Source organism: Orbicella faveolata, unplaced genomic scaffold (genome assembly GCF_042242905.1).
Source record: "Orbicella faveolata isolate gen_17 unplaced genomic scaffold, um_ofav_v1 contig_14, whole genome shotgun sequence".
NCBI lineage: Eukaryota > Metazoa > Cnidaria > Anthozoa > Scleractinia > Merulinidae > Orbicella > Orbicella faveolata.
The window spans coordinates 16,792,196-16,810,000 of NW_028301541.1; the positions used below are offsets into that span (position 1 = coordinate 16,792,196).

General features: G+C 39.9%; 1 protein-coding gene across 1 annotated transcript in view; it reads left to right on the top strand.

Annotated features, from left to right (window-relative positions):
- Nucleotides 1-11,047: 11,047 nt before the first annotated feature.
- Nucleotides 11,048-17,805, top strand: part of LOC149114266 (QRFP-like peptide receptor) — a 7,105-nt gene continuing 347 nt past the window's right edge. Inside the window, exons 1-3 of the mRNA XM_089287719.1 lie at nt 11,048-11,257; nt 11,993-12,263; nt 12,407-12,649. Of these exons, the coding sequence (XP_089143845.1) occupies nt 11,145-11,257; nt 11,993-12,263; nt 12,407-12,649 (627 nt within the window). The 5' untranslated portion in view covers nt 11,048-11,144. The remainder of the gene's footprint in view (nt 11,258-11,992; nt 12,264-12,406; nt 12,650-17,805) is intronic.

The window sequence follows — 17,805 nt, forward strand, 5'->3', positions numbered from 1 at the left end:
GTCATTCGATCTGTCTATTGTTTCAAAACTGTCTTATCTCTGATCAGCATCATTTCATTTTAGAACATCTTTGAATAAAGCACAAATTTCTAGCAATAATTATTATGTTAATTATTATGTATGACTTAAGGAAGAGTTCATATATTTAAAGCGAGAGTTTAAGCAGGGCTAAATAAATTCCAAGTATATCGACCCAGTAATTCTTTTGTAAGCAGCGCTGGTTTTAATTTGCTACCTGGAGTTTGTTTATTAAAAAAAAAAAAAAAAAAAAACTTCTAGTTTTTATTCTTTTTCATGTTTTCCTTTTCCATGTTGCTGCCGGGTGGGCAGTGTTCGTGTGTTTAAAATGGTAAGACTGTCTGTGGTCTTAAAAACCCAAGATAAGTATATACACAGGGAATCGAGTTGAACTGTCAAGATACCTTCTCTTTCCCATTTTAAAGATGGCTTTTGAGATGTCCTCAGTGTAAGAAAGGTAAGGTTATCTGCGTTAACAAGCTGTCAAAAATACGAACACCGAGAAAAGTTCATCACTATCTTTCTATCCGAGCTTGTGTGGTAAAGATTCGACAAAGTTTGATTTTATTTAAGACCGATTTTTTCAAGAAAAGGTTGTGAATTGACCGTATTATTTTCTAGGACAGAATGGCTATAGACACCTTGTGTCTGTTTGCCTGGAATTTGTTAGCCAGGCGTATTTAAGCAATTGGGAGAGCGCATTTTGATCAAACAAGCGCCATCTTGTTTTGGGCTTAGAGAGGAAGAAGTATCATAGAAAGTAAGATTGAAAAAATCGAACATGGCGGCAAATCTACTCAATCGCTAGCTGGTGTCGAGAATACGCGCTCCCTCAGTAAAAAGTCGCCATGCATTTTGAAACAATTGCGCTCCAAATGCCATCTTAGGTTCTTGATGGTCTGTGCCTTGTTTCAAAGTTATACGCGAAGGAAACTACTTAATGAGATGTATACCGACCATAACGGAAAATATTCCATCACATTGTGGATACAGTGCCATTTACATGGATAAACACGTTAGGTTTTGCACGCTCGGCCCGGTCTTCTTACGCATACGTTTTTCTTTCCCTGCAACCCTGTTTACTGGGAAGCACGCGTTTCCCTGCATGTAGAGGGAGCAAAGTCCATCAAAGATGCGGCATGACATGTGCTTCATTGCTAACTTACGTAATCATATGGTATGATATAATGAAGGTGTCAAGTTTCATCCCCTTAATTTATACCGTAGGTACCATCACGTGACGAAATATTCATCAGATATCGATTATCTCCAACAATCAGTTATTGCCACTTTTCTGTTTTTCTCACGTTACACTAGTGATCAGCTCAGTTATCAGGAATTCATCCTTCCTTATCTCGTTATTAAACCCAGCAGAACTAGCGACTGAGTGATATCATCAACAACATTCAACCATGATCGAATCATCCGGCATTGCCATAGCGACGACACACTCCGTACTTGTCATCATAGACATCGTTGGAAATTTTCTCGTTTGTGCGATCATAAAGAAACATCGAGACATGAGGTATGTTAACTAAAATATCACAGCCACTTTGAAACGTTACTGAGGCTTTACACGACAACTTTATGTAACAGTGAAATAGAAAGTAGTTAGCTTGTGATTAACATAGACTGATTCAAGCATTGGAGAATATTTTATGAACTTCAAATTAAGAGAATTTTATTAAAGTGTTTCAATTTTAAGTTCTTGTATTTATTTTTCATCGGGCGTTAAGAGTTACAACCCAGACAACTCAGACGTTTTCATTGTTTTCAATTAAGCAACATATTTGGGAGCGTTAATTGTTTCCTTGATAAGAAAGTCGACTAGAGCATAGAAATCGCTTCCAATCCAATATGTGGATGTTTTTTGCAGGAAACAAATTAACGTAAAGCCACTTGGGCTGTCCACGTGAGCAAAATTTGCGTCATAGGGGTGCCTTTTTCTGGACCCTCCTAGGATGTAGAAATGATCTAAAAATAATTCAGGAGGGATTACCCTGGGAATAAGGCTTATTTGGAGAATTAATCTTCAGCTTATTTATCATATTTAAGTCCACAGGACTCCCATCAACTATCTACTTGTGAACCTGGCTGTAGCGGATGCCTTGTATTCGACCTTTCTTACACCACAGACTGTCTACATGATCACTCCCACCCACCCAGAAGGAACAGTTTTATGCAAAATAATAACAGGTGGAAACCTCGCCTGGATTGCTGGAACCTCCTCGGTTGCCGCTGAACGATATTATGCAGTAGTCTATCCTACTGGCAGCGTGGGCAAACTTTCCAAGCGTAAACTGAAGGTGCGTCACTGACAAAGATTATTTATTTGTATTAGTATGTACCAAGCCAGTGCATTGTGTTTTTTACGCATTCTGACTGGCTACTAAAACTCGAATAGGCAGGCATTTATGAAAACGGTCTATAAGCAAAATGCTTTTTTTGTTTTGTATTGTAACTGAAGAAGACATTTTGGCAGTCTATGAAGCAGCTGTCCCCATTATTTACGTATTCCTTTTATTTCCTTCCCTCTGGAACTACGGCCTTGAATACAAACCTCCATCTGTCTTCTTCGTCTTCTCTCAGCTAGGTCATGCTGAAAGTCCTTAGCTTCGCTTTCAGAATTCGTGTCCATGCCAGAGCTGGTCTTCCTTTGTTCCTCTTCTCCTGATGGCTCCAATCCAAGGTTTGGCGGGTGACGCCTGTCTGCTCTCTGTGTAGGGTGCGTAAGATCAATTTCCACCTTCTGTTCTTGATGGTAACGGTGATGGGCTCCTGCCTGATTTTTCGCAGGAGTTCTTGGTTACGCTCTGGTCAACAAAACCTTCCGAGAGAAGCTAAAGGGAATGATATGCTGTAGCTGCACCAGCTTCACGGGATCCACACGAACTCGAGTTTTACCACAAAATTTAACCTACACGGCAGGGACATCATCTTTGGAGTGATCAAAAAATCAAAAACACTTCTTCTTTTATAAAACTTTAAAGTAAAAAGCTGTTAAAATTGAGTCTTAACGTTTTCGATCATCATCATCATCATCATCATCAACACTCTGATGATGATCAAACAGATCGAAAACTTTAAGACTCAATTTTAACAGCTTTTTACTTTAAAGTTTTATATTTTACTTTTATCAGCGAAATGTACATACTTCTTCTTTTAATGCTACTTTTTTTATACTTAAAGCAAAATGTGACGGCATTATACATATTGGAGAATAAAAGTTATCATAAATCTTAGCACTTTAACTTGCCTTGCGAGACAGCGATTCTCCTCTTCCCTGATCAGCAGGATAAGGGAATCTCTCACAGGGTAGGCAACTTTACCGGAGTATTACCTTTAATCTTTAATCGCTAAATTAAAGAATTGCAATAACCTTTCACAGATCCGGCAGGAAGGTTATAGCAATTCTTCAATTTAGCGCCAGGAGGGGCTATTTACATTTGGTAGTTTAAGGGAGCTCGCTTATTGGAAGAGGGGACGTTTATTCGTTTTTCATATATATCACAATGTAGCACAGTACTTTAATGAAAAACAGAAACTTTAACTCAAGAACTTGGATAACGTTCAATACAGCATTCAGAGTTCATTCATAGTTCATTAATCTAATCGGTCTGTTCAATTTTAATGCCTCGAATGTCACTGTCGCTTTGGGTACGCTTAGCTTGTATAAAGAGGTTGCTGAATTTAGAATAGGGGGAGTGCTTAATAGGTGGTTATTGTAGCAATCTACGGGTATGTACATTACATAAATAACCCGGAGACCATTGGTCTTGATTCCATTCAAGTCTGGATTTCTTTTTAGGCTTAAATATCATCACAGCTGCTTAAGTTGTGTATGTAAGAGCTGCATGATCATTCATGTTTTTGCATTAATTAGCGTCTATTATTTGTTCACGAGCACCTGAACCCTTCTACGTTATTATGGGTAGCCATCACCCCTATCAGTTTTGTTTTTAATTTATAACAATAATTATTTTAATAGATTGTTTCTAGATCTGGGGTGAAATAAAAATGTCTGTTGTATTTTTTGTTGTTCTTGTTGCATATTGTCCCTGCTTCTGTATGTATAAACAATAGCTTCCATTTGGTGCGAAAAAATGCTCGAAATTTTTTCCGTGGACATTATCTGTTCAGCGGAGGGCAACAGCTCTCGAGCTCCGAAATTGAAGTTCGAGGAAAACTGTGAGTTCCGAGGAACAGATATTGTCCAAGGGCAAATATCCGCTCAGTTTTTTTGAAGTTAATGGTTGCAACTGCGCTTATTATCCTTATTATCCTTCCCTTAAATATTTCCTATAATATTTCATTTGTATTTCCTTTACTATTTTTCTCAACACGTGTGATCTAAATTGGAGAATATCACTCGGATATTCCCCATTTTTGGCTGGGCATATTCAGTCACGTGACGCGGTTGTACCAATCGCGTTCGAGCGAAAATATTTGATGAATTATAAAGCTAGGTAATCTATGTGATTGGTTGTCAGTTTCACATGCTGAGCTCAGTAACAGTTCGTAGTATCGTTATTGGTGATTGAATAACCGTTTACTAAAACCTACCTTTACAATACGTCTGCAATGTAATTAAAAGGCAGAAATTGACGCGTCAAAACGTTTCTAATGATAAAGAAAATCGATGTAACTCTCACATGAAAATACAGACAACTTTCAATTTGCAGTGCTACCTTAATTTATGATAACTATTTAAATAAGGCCCCATCCACACTACGCCGGAGAAATTTGAAAACGGAGGTTTCTCCCTGAAAACGCATCAAATGTTTTCCGCTCACATTGCGCTTGAGAAATTTGAAAACGCAAAAAACAAATTTGAGACATTTGAGACATTTGTATTTAAGGAAAACTTGGGAAGGGAAATCACACGATTATCGTGACATCATCGCTTTCGAAAAGCTCTGTTTTCAAAATAATTTCCCTTCAAGCTAAAGCGCAATAGAGGCGTTTTGAAAGTCCTCCGGTTTGAAAAGCGTTTTGGGAAAGCTTCGTTTTCGAGATGGACTAGTGTGGAAGGTAAGCCTAACCGTAGAAATAAAGCTGCCTTTTCAAATTTCTCCGGTGAACGGGGCCTAATATAACGAGCACCAGGTGGTAAGCACGTGGTCCAAGTTGCATAATTTTTTTACGATGGTTAGTGAACTGTTGTCCTTCATAATCCTTTTCTTTCGATGTTACGAGTAATATTTGTTTTTTGGATTAGCTGCAACAGTACCGTTCAACTTCTTCGATTCTCCGACAGTGAAGCGTTTTAGGCAAGATTGTCATTTTGCATTTTTATTTCCAAGTTTCCAGATATTTTATTAGTAGGTGTTCAAATATTTAAAAAAAAAATTGCTAAAAGTTGGTGGATATTATCTGCACATTGTTAAGTCATTTTTTCAAACGGCGTGAAAACAATGAAGTAAAAGAATTGCTAAAACATTAGAAATTAATTTTCAAGCAAATAATAATCTCATAACATGTAACAATGACGAAACACCCTGTAAGAACACGGTCGCTGAAAGCAGTGCTTTGACAACTCGATAAAAACACAGAACTACCCAAGCTGTTGACATGAAGCGGACAAAGAGAGTTTGAATTTTGATCATTCAAATAAATGATTGGATTTGTTTTCCTTTTTCTCCAGTGTATTCTAAAATTAATGGAAACTATTTTCGTTGCGTTCCTATCGAGTTGTAAAAACACAAGCAGAAGTTTGTAGCAGGAATTTCTGCGGTAGAGTTTTCTGTAACCAGAAGTGAAGGTTTGCATGAGAAATGATGGGCCAACACGAGCAGCAGGCATTATATATATATATATATATATATATATATATATATATATATAATAAACAATGGTATAAAGACTTTAAATATATATATAATAATTGAATAGGATGAGCAGGGAAGTAATTACAACTAACTGCCTCATTTTATCTCACCAACCTATTCCTTTCGGAAGGCGATTCACAGTGATTTCTGACAAATATTTAATAGTAGTGTATGATGGGAACAGAAATCGAAATCACAAAGAAATGAGTGAAAAGAGAGAGGTCCTTCCAATTCCGCTGAATGGCGGGGTTGGTTCAGTGGCCTAGTGGTAATGCATCTGACCGGTAACCAGGAGACCCGGGTTCGATTCCCGGCTGAACACATTTTCACTCATTTCTTTGTTGTTTCGATTTCTGTTCCCATCATACACTACTATATATATATATATATATATATATATATATATATATATATATATATGTATATATATATATATATATATATATATGTATATATATATATATATATATGTATATATATATAGTTAATGAAAGAACCAAGGACGGGCAACTTCTGAATGACATTTTCATTGGAAGAAAAACTTTTTATGCCCTGAGCGGGATTTGAACCCACGTCCCCCTGATTACCGGTCGGGTGTGATCACCACTACACTATCAGAGCAACCGTACTGGCTACACGGCCAATCTAGATAGTGAATGGAGATTTTACGTGGTTCTCCCGGGCCAATGTTTTTCTCCAACTAGATGACACTGGATCGACAGGAACGACGATTCACAGGCGGACGAGAGAGAAGGAGACAATTTAATTACAAGTTAAGTGGTCTCTCGAGCCAACAGCGCATGTCTGCCCACAGGAGGATCACAAATGGATTCACAGTCCAAGCCTCGGTCAGACGTAGTTAATTAATGAAGTTAATGAAAGAACCAAGGACGGACAACTTCTGAATGACATTTTCATTAATTTGTATATATGTATATATATATATATAGTTAAGTGTAAGATGAGGCGTCATGAAGCAAACTTCTAACTGTTCCGGCTTTTAATGCGACGTTTCGGCCTTCGGCCTTCTTCAGATTGGAACAATATTTACAAGTTAAAAAATAAAACGTTAAAAATCCTAGTAAGTTTACAGATTTGCATGTATATATATAAGATCAGAAAAATGTAAATATAATTACGTAATGCTATACAACCTGAAATAATAGATTACATAACAGGCTAATGTCAACTTACAAGAACGCGCCGGGTGATAAAATTACAACAATGTATCTGCGAGCGCATTAATTACTAAGTGTATAATAGTCAGTCTAATTCTGTATTGTAACAAGCTAATGGCAGCTTACAAGAACGCGCAAGTGATGAGATTCCAACAATGTATCTGCGAGCGCCTTAATTACTAAGTGTATAAGTGTATAATAGTCAGTCTAATTATGTATTGTAACGGACGCGATTTTTGGATCTAAATTCCCGTCTTTTATTAAGACCATGAGGGCTGAGCGTAAATAACTGGGAGGTCCAATAGGCCTCTCTGGTCAATAACAACTTATCAATATACGCAGCAACCCCCTGGCTAGTAATTTGTTCGCTGACGATAAAATTAATTTCGGAAATTTCGTGCCTAGTACAATTAAAATGGACTGCAAGCTCACACGTCTTTTTGTTGGTGAGCATGGATGATTTGTGATTGCGAAAACGTACTTTAAATTCTGTTGTGGTGGAACCTACATACTGCAATTTGCATTTATTGCACGAGGCCAAGTAAACAACGTTTTTGGAAGAGCAAGACAATTTTTGCTTTATCTTGTAGACTCGGCCTGTGGAAAAGCTTTTAAATTTGGAATCTTGAATTAAAAATTTTTTGCAAAGATCACAACGAGTACAACATTTGAAGCACCCTCCCATTTCGTTCTCTGCCTGGTTTGCTCCGTTGTCGCCACGAAATTTAGATGGTGCTAAAATATCTTTGAGATTTTTGGTACGGCGATATGCTGGAAAAATCGATTTAGATGGAAAAATTTCAAGTAATTCGGGCGACGATCTCAGAAGATGAGCATGTTTCTTGATAACTCTCTGAATATCAGGCAGGATAGGATTGTAGTCAACAACTAACGGGAAAACTCTCTTGACAGGCTTGGCTTTTTTCTTAAGCAATTTTGATCTCTCAATACTAAGCGCTTTGTCGAATTGTTTGTCTACTAAAGCTGCATTATAGCCCTGGGACTTAAGATACCCTTTGTATTCAGCACACCTCTTGTTAAGAAAATCGTCAGAGGAACAATTACGTCTAATTCGTAGAGCAACCACATAGGGAATAGCCCTTTTACAATGTGCCGGATGAGAACTTGAAAAAGGTAAATAAAGGTGACTATCTGTAGGTTTAGCATAAATATCTGTCTTAATAAAACCTTCCTGGAGGTGCAAAGTGAGATCCAAGACATTGAGGGTATGCTCCGAATAAACCAGCTCAAACTTGATGGTGGGATAAAGAAAATTGATGTATTCAGTAAACTCTAACAATTTAGGTAAACCATGTGGCCAAATGTCGAAAACATCATCTCTATAGCGCCACCATAACATGGGTTTCACGGCACCTTCAGATTTAACTTTCTCATCAATGAAACCCATTGCCAAGTCGGCATAACTACAAGCGTTTTTGGGCCCCATGGCTGTACCGTGTTTTTGCACAAAATTTTTTCCAGAAAATTGACAATTGTTGGTCTGGAGACAAATTTCAATAGCCTCTACAATGCAATCGGTTGATGGAAACTTATCAGATCTAGAATCAAGAGCTTTTCTAACAGCTGAAATTCCTAATTTATATATATATTATATATATTATATACATTTATATATATATATATATATATATATATATATATATATATATATATATAGGCAGAATAATATGGTTTTCCAAACGGTGACTTCCAGTAGAAGGATCAAAAGATACCGTGCTTCAATGTGAATTTTAGTTAAGTGTAAGATGAGGCGTCATGAAGCAAACTTCTAACTGTTCCGGCTTTTAATGCGACGTTTCGGCCTTCAGCCTTCTTCAGATTGGAACAATATTTACAAGTTAAAAAATAAAACTTTTAAAAATATAAAATTTTTTAAATTTATTAATTCAATTCATAATTAACTACGTCTGACCGAGGCTTGGACTGTGAATCCATTTGTGATCCTCCTGTGGGCAGAGATGCGTTGTTGGCTCGAGAGACCACTTAACTTGTATATATATATATATATATCTTATTAAACCCTGACGCGCTCGATAGCGCTCAAATATTCACAAAATGTTGCGGAGGGTTAACCGGCCGGCTGACCAAAATGTGGAAGTTTTGCCGCTGAGGATATCTATTTTTTTTAGTACTCCAGTTTTTCTATGGTGGTATTTATATCTAAAATAGAAATAGTGGTTCTTGCAGATTTCAGCTTCTTAATCTACATGAGTTCAAACTCAGGTAGCGAAAAGAAAATGATTTTAAAAAGGCTGCATCGTAAACAACAATGCTACACAGAAGCTTTATACTGCAATTCATATTCACGCCATTCTGCTATAACTGTCCTCCTGATTCGCGCAGTATAAAATGGCGCCGAATGGTGAGCAATAAACTAAACCATACTTTTTAAGATAAACAATTTAAATTAAAATATCCCAACACGAGAAAACAATGATCGAAATCAGGTGTCAATCAGGTTTAAGATGACAATTCTTCTTTCCAATTCACATTATTAAACAGTCGCCGTCATATCTCCTATCTATTGTTTTAAAACTGTCGTTTATCTGATCAGCATCATCTCATGTTAGAACATCTTTGAATAAAGCATAAATTTCTAGCAATAATCATTATGTTTATTACTATGTATGAAATAAGGAAGATATCATGTATTGAAAGCAAGAGTTTAAGCAGGGCTAAATAAATTCCAAGTACATACGCATCGACCCAATATTCTTTTTTTTTTTTTTTTTTTCTTAATTTGCTACCTGGAGTTTGTCTATTATTTTAAAAGAAAAATTCTAGTTTTTAATATTTTTCATTTCTTTTTTTTTTTTTTTTTTTTTTTCTTTTTTCATGTTGCTGCCAGGTGGGCAGTGCATGTTTATATGTTTAAAATGATAAGACTGTCGGTAGTCTTAAAAAACCCAACATAAGTATATACACAAGGAATCCAGTTGAATTGTCAAGATACCTTCTCTATGCCATTTTAAAGATGACTTTTAATATGTGTTCAACGTGAGAAAGGTAGGGACATTTGCTTCTCACAAGCTGTCAAAAATAGCAACACTGAGAAAAGCTCATCACTATTATTCTATCCAAGCTTGTGTGGTAAAGATTCGACAAAGTTGGATTTCATTGAAGACCGTTTTTTTTTTTTTTTCACCTGATTCAAGAAAAGGTTATCAATTGGACGCATGATTTTTTAGGACAGAATGGCTATAGCCGCCTTGTTTCTGTCTGTCTGGAATTTGCTAACCAGGCGTATTTTAGCTATCCAACAGAACCACGCGGCTTAGCGGGGCAGAGCGCTATAGCCTGGTAGCTAGCAAAAAAAAAGCCGTCTGTTACACCGGTTAACTTATGAGAGTGAGGGAGCGCATTTTGATCAAGCAAGCGCTATCTTCTTTTGGGCTTAGAGAGGAAGAAGTATCTAGACAGTAAGATTGAAATAATCTAACATGGCGGCAACTCTACTCAATCACCTAACGTTTATAATTTACGCTCCCTCAGAAAAGGTCGCCATGCAATTTGAAACAATTGTGCCTCAAATGCCATCTTAGGTTGTTGATGGTCTGTGCCTTGTTTCAAAGTTATGCGCGCAGGAAACTGCTTAATGAGATGTATAACGACCATAACGAAAAATGTTCCATCAAATTGTGGATACGGTGCCATTTACATGGATTCACACGTTAGGTTTTACACGCTCGGCCTGGTCTCCTAACGCGTTCGCTTTTCTTTCTCTGCAATTTTGTTTACTCGATGTACATGTGTCCCTGTAACGGGAGCAAAGTCCATCGAAGATACAGCGTGATATGTCCTTCGTTACCAACTTACGGGATCAGAAAATCATCATAAAAAAACTTGAACTAACGTAAACATATGGTGTGATGTAACGAAAGTATGAAGTTTCAGTCCCCTTAATTTACATTCAAGGTAACATTACAAGACGAAATATTCATCAGATATTCAATAATCAGTGCTTGGCAGTTTTGTTTTTTTTCTCACATGTCAAGTATTCACAAATAATCATCTAGTTATCAGGAATTCACCCTTCCTCACCTCTTCATTAAACCTAGCAGACCTCGCGACTGAGTAACATCACCAACAACTGTCAGTCATGATAGAATCATCTGGCATTGCCATAGCAACGGTACACTCCGTACTTGTCATCGTAGATATTGTTGGAAATTGCCTCGTTTGTGCGATCATAAAGAAACATCGAGACATGAGGTATGTTGAAACTAAAATAACTAAAATATCACAGCCAGCTTGAAACACTACTGAAGGTTTTTACAGCGACTTTACATAGCAGTGAAATAGAAATTGGTTAGCTTGTGGTTTACATAGCTTGATGTGAACATGGGAGAAAGTTTTTAAAGTTCTTCGATTACATGTTCACATATTTGAATTTTCACCTGGTATAAGAAGTACAACTCAGGCACCTCAACCGTTTTCAACTAAACAATGCATTCGAAAAGGTTAAAATTAGTTATTTCCTTAATACGAAAGTCCATTGGAGAATTTACATTCTTAGCAATATTTCTAATGTCCACGGTTCTTGTACATTCGCACAAGTAGATAATATTACCATGCTTCTGTCCAGGTCAGCCATTCTTCTGAAGTTATGCAAGAAAAAATGAAGAGTGAGAGAGTAAGTCACTCATAAAGGCCTTCTTCTTAAGGTAATCCCGATCAGAATATTTCTAAACATCGCTTGCGTTGATGCAGCCTGCGTTGATATTTTTGTACAGGATAAAAACGAGTGAAAATCAGCTATTTGGGCTGTGTACCTGAGCAAAAACTGCGTCACAGGAGTGCCTTTTTCAGACCTCCAAGGGATTCCGAAACCAGGAGTGATCTAAAAATAACTTGAGATGGATTAACTCGCGTATATTTGAAGGACTTTCTCTTTTACTCTTCATCTTCTCCTAACTGAAGTATGTATGTATTTATGATACTCCACAGGATTCCCATCAACTATCTACTAGTGAATCTGGCTGTAGCGGATATGCTGTACGCGACCTTTATAACCCCCAACACTTTCCACGGGCTCACTTCCACCCACACAGATGGGATGGCTGGTGCAGTTTTATGCAAATTGATGACGGGTGGAGGCTTGGCATGGATTGCTGGAATTTCCTCGGTAGTCACTTTGATTGCAATTGCTGCTGAACGATATTTTGCGGTAAACTATCGTGCTGGTAACATTGGCAAACTAACCAAGCGTAAACTAAAGGTGCGTCACTGACAAAGTGTGATTATTAGTAACTAGAGTGATTATTAAGAAGAAACGTGTTTTTAGTACGTCTACGCAGATGATTAATAGTATGAAAAAGAAAACTGAATCGGTACATTAAGCATAACACGTTCCTATTTCAGATGATCATTCCCGGTTCGTGGATCTTTTCATTGATAGTCCATATACCTCTGTTCCTGGCCTTAAACGTAAAGGACAATTCCTGTGTGTGGATGGTCGAAGAATGGATGCCAAAAGCCTATTCTTTGAACTGGTCAGCCATTGTAGCTGTAGCCATGGCAATAATAGGTGGGTTGTATTCCAGAATAGTGTACACCCTGTGGCTAAAACGAGATCCTGAGAATCAACTCACTTTCCAACAGAGGGCGAGTATTAAACAAAGAAGTTCAATACGTGAACATTTTTCTTTTAGTCAATCTTAGGATGTTGGCGGGAAAGAAAATTCGGAGCATTTCTTCCTTTCTAGTCTATGGATATCAAGAGGTAAGCCTGAATGAAAGTTCTCCCCGTACGCCAGTTTTGATCTTCTTGATCTTCTATGGGTGCCCTAACTGAACTTTTCCGCGTACCAAGGCCTCGCCAGCTAAGGAGGGGGGGGGGGGGGGAGAGGGTGGGCAGCTATTTCGACAAGAACCGTAATGATCATGACAGAATGTGGTTGGCACATTATGTTCAAGTATCACGCTCTTTTTGTGAGAGTAAGATCGTCACAGTGTGACTGTGACATCATGTCTGACATTCGCGTTGTGACGGACAATAAAAGGCCCATCGATTTACAAAATTCAACTCATGATGATAGACAAAATTTGATATAGAGATCGTAATCCTCACCTGTGACTGACGTTGTCAATAACTTAATTGTCCCTGTGATATTTTGATTGAAACATTGTCATTAATATTGCGATACTATGACACCATTTGCAGGCCTTTTTTTGACAATTTACTTTCAAATTATGTAACGATGTTATGATGTCATAAGCCCTTCGGGCTTGCGCAGTACAATGAGATGTATCCCGGATGTAGTCGTTGTTGTATTACGGCTAGTAATGGCGGGCTTTATGAGCTTCATTAAAACCGGTGTGTTAGCATCGTTTAGTCTCCTTTAGACTACGCTACGTGGTGTCAGAAGTGAAACACTTATAGTACTGTCGCTCGTGGCCTCGCCGGAAGCCAACTTGGTGAGTTTTTTGAAGTATTTTCGGTGAACTCTTCCGTCGATATCTCTGTGCAAGTGTTATGCCTACCATGAGTGAAGAAGGTGGTGGCGCTTCGGGTACACAACCCTCGATGATAACTGTTCCTGTGAATATACCGCTTCCAGAAAGGATGGATTTAAGCGGTGGAAATCTTCCTGTCAAATGGCAACGATTCTCTCGAGCGTGGTCTAATTACGAAATCGCGGCTCAGCTAAAAGACCCCGAAAACCCGGGCAGGAATAAGGAACGACGGGCAGCCACGTTGCGTACGTGCATCGGTTCTGATGCATTAGACGTCATTGATGCTATGGAGTTTGAGAACGAAGACCAAAGAAAAGACCCGGAAGTGATCTTAGAAAAGATGAAACAATACTGCATTGGGGAGTGCAATGAGACCTATGAAAGGTATGTGTTCAACCGTCGGGACCAAGAGTCAAATGAATCAGTTGATGCTTATGTCACCGCATTACGAAAATTAGCGAAGACATGCAACTATGGGTCATTAACAGACTCACTTATTCGTGATACAATGGTGGTGGGCATCAATGACAATTCTGCTCGTAAGAAACTCCTGCAGACAAGCAAGCTCACTTTAGGACAATGTATAGACATCTGCAGATCTTCGCAGACATCAGCAAGACAGACAAGGCACCATCCTTTCACGAAGAAGAACTGCCCTGCATGGGGAACATCTTGCAAGAATTGTGGCAAGCCAAACCATTTTGCGGCGTGTTGCCAAGAATCTAAGAAGAAAGTGCTGTCTGTGGATTACACATCCAAGGATGAGGAGTATGAATATGTGGCCGAGATTGAAGTGAAAGAGATGGTTAATGCACTAGCCTCCAGTCGTTCCCCTAACAAAGTTTTTCCCACCCTACTGGTCAATGGAAACCAGGAAAAGTTTCAGTTAGACAGTGGATCAACAGTAAACATCATGACTGATGAGACAGTGTTAAAGCTCTGTGGCCAAAACGGCTTGAGTGAATTGGAAGAAACCCCCGTGACCCTGGTAATGTACAACCAGTCAGAGGTCAAACCCTTGGGCAAGAAGCGATTCAAAGTCATCAACCCCAAGACCAATAAGAAATACAGCATTGAGTTTCATCTTGTTCATGGTGATTGTAAATCCATTTTGGGCTTGAGGGCCAGCGAACACCTTCAGCTGGTAACAGTCAGCAGCCAGAATATCCTTTCTGTGGAGTCAAGCGGTGTGCAGGAGAAAAGTCCCAAGGTGGAAGACTACATTTCGCAGTACACCGACGTGTTCACTGGAGAAGGCAAACTAGAAGGGCTACTCCACCTGGAGATAGACAAGAATGTCCAGCCAGTCCAGCTACCTACACGGAAAGTCCCCATTGCCCTCAGAGAGCCACTAAAACAAGAACTGGACAGATTGTCAAATATTGGAGTGATTCTGAAGGTTGATACACCTACGAACTGGATTTCAGCACTTGTGGTCACAACAAAGAAAAATGGCAAAGTTAGACTGTGTATTGACCCGAAACCATTGAATGAAGCTTTACAAGGAAATCATTACCCCTTACCTACAATAGATGATGTGCTGCCTCTGTTATCAAAGGCCCGTGTGTTCACGGTATTGGATGCAAAAAAGGGGTTCTGGCACATACAGCTGGACGAGCCAAGTAGCTTTGCTACTACCTTTGTCACACCCTGGGGACGCTTTCGGTGGCTTCGCTTGCCATTTGGTGTATCCCCAGCTCCAGAGGAGTTTCAGAGGAGGATTGATATTGTACTTGAAGGCCTACCAGGACAGAAGGCTATAGCAGGTGACATCCTGGTGTTCGGAGCAGGAGACACCGATGAGGAAGCACTCAAAGATCATGACCGAAACCTGCGAGAAGTGTTCAACCGCTGTCGGCAGAAGGGCATCAAGCTCAACTCAGAGAAGATACAGTTCAGACAGAAGCAAGTCAGCCACATGGGTCACATCATATCGTCGGAGGGTCTCCGGGCTGATCCAAACAAGCTGAAAGCCATCAATAAAATGCCGCCTCCTACGGACAAGGAAGGTGTCCAAAGAGTACTAGGCATGATAAATTACGTGCAGAAATTTGCTCCCAACCTAGCAGATTTGGCCAAACCACTGAGAGAGCTTGTCAAGAAGGACAATGAGTTTGTCTAGAACAAAGAGGTTCATGGTCAGTGTCTAGATCAAGTGAAGCAGGTTCTAACTCAGGCACCTGTGCTCAAGTTCTTCGACCCCCAAAAGAAGACCGTACTCCAGTGCGACGCCTCTATGAGTGGTCTTGGAGCATGCTTGATGCAGGATGGGTACCCTGTGGGGTATGCCTCCAGGGCTCTGACGCCTACTGAGACTAATTACGCTCAGACAGAAAAAAGAACTATTAGCAATTGTCTTTGGAGTTGAGCGATTTGAGGGCTATGTCTATGGCAGAAAGACCTTTATTGACACTGATCACAAACCCCTGGAGTCTATTATGAAGAAAAGTCTATTGAGTGCACCAAAGCGATTGCAGAGAATGCTGTTGCGTCTACAGAAATTTTATTTAGAGGTTTCCTACAGAAAGGGTACAGAGATGCACATGGCTGATCCACTAAGCCGAGCTTACCTTCCCCTGGTTAAACAAGACACAGTTGGCACCCAGGAGGTATGGAATGTTGCTGACACAAGATCACCAGCAGAAGTTGAAACTGAGAATATAGACACGGTAGAGTCTGTGCCCATTCAGAAACTAACCTTGCAGGAAATCAAAAGTGCCACTGAAGTTGATGCAGAGCTCCAGGCATTAGCTCCTATTATCACACAAGGCTGGCCAGAGAGAAGGGCTGACGTACCCTCCCAGTTGCAGGTCTATTTTCTCTTCAGAGAAGAGTTGTCAATACAAGATGGTGTGTTCAAGGGTGAGCGCATTATAGTACCATCTAGCCTCAGGCAATGCATAATGGATAAAGTACATGCCAGTCACCTGGGCATTCAGGGGTGCCTCAGGAGAGCCAAAGAAGCCTTCTACTGGCCAGGCATCTACAAGCAAATCACAGAATTCATCTCAAGGTGCAGCATTTGCAACAGCTACAAACCAGAGCAGCAGAAATAACCTCTGAAATGTCACGAAATACCTACAAGACCATGGCAGAGCATCTCAGCAGACCTGTTTGAGCTCAATGGCACCTAGTACTTGATTACAACTGACTGTTATTCTAATTTCTTCGAGTTGGATATACTGACGTCTACGACAGCCAGAGCGGTTATTAACAAGCTGAAACCTCATCTGGCAAGATATGATCTCCCAGACCGACTCACCACAGACAACGGCCCACAGTTCGACTGTGCTGAGTTTCAGAAGTTTGCAGCCGAGTACCAGTTTGAAGACGTTAAAACGTCTCCACGGTATCCTCAATGCAATGGGAAGGCTGAGAATAGTGTCAAAACAGCAAAAAATATCTTGAAAAAAGCGGCTGATGCCAGCCATGATCCACACTTGTCTCTACTGGACTTCCGGAATACACCATCAGAAGGAATGGACAGCACCCCTGCACAGCGTCTCTTCTCGCGTAGAACCCGTACCGCACTACCCATGGCTAGCCACCTGCTTCAGCCAAAAGTCATTCCCGATGTACACCTGAACTTGCAACAGGGACAAAACAAGCAAGCGCTCTCCTTCAACAGAGGTGCTAAAGAGTTGCAACCGTTAAAAGATGGCGATGTGGTGCGGGTCCGACCATTACCAGGTCATTCAAAGTGGTTTAAAGCGCAAGTGAGTAGTCAGGAAGTTCCACGTTCCTATCAAGTCCGCACAAAGGATGGAAGTCTCTACCGCCGAAACCGTTCACATCTATACAAAGTTCCTGAGAACGTTCAAGCGATGCCAGACGGAGACATAGGGGAATCGAAGCTCAATCCTCAGACTCTACTCCCCACCAGGAAACCTACTGAGGAGACACTCCAGGTGCCCCCTGAACCTTCAGCGTTGCAGTTACCAGATGTCTCGCAGCCAGATTTACAGCCAGCTTCGCCAAGTTTTCCCGCTTCTGTCTCTACTAGAAGTGGCAGGATTGTTAGGAGAGCCGCTTACCTCAGGGATTTCACCACCTAGGAATCCAGTGAAAAGGCTTTTCGAACAGATCTGAACAGTGAACAGTGTTAGAGTTGTTTTGTTTAATCACTTGTCCTTTCGTCCATTACCTACCTTACCGTCCCTTCATTTCTTTGTTTTGCTCGTTCAAGAAGGGAGATGTAACGATGTTATGATGCCATAGGCCCTTCGGGCTTGCGCAGTAGAATGAGATGTATCCCGGATGTAGTCGTTGTTGTATTACGGCTAGTAATGGCGGACTTTTATGAG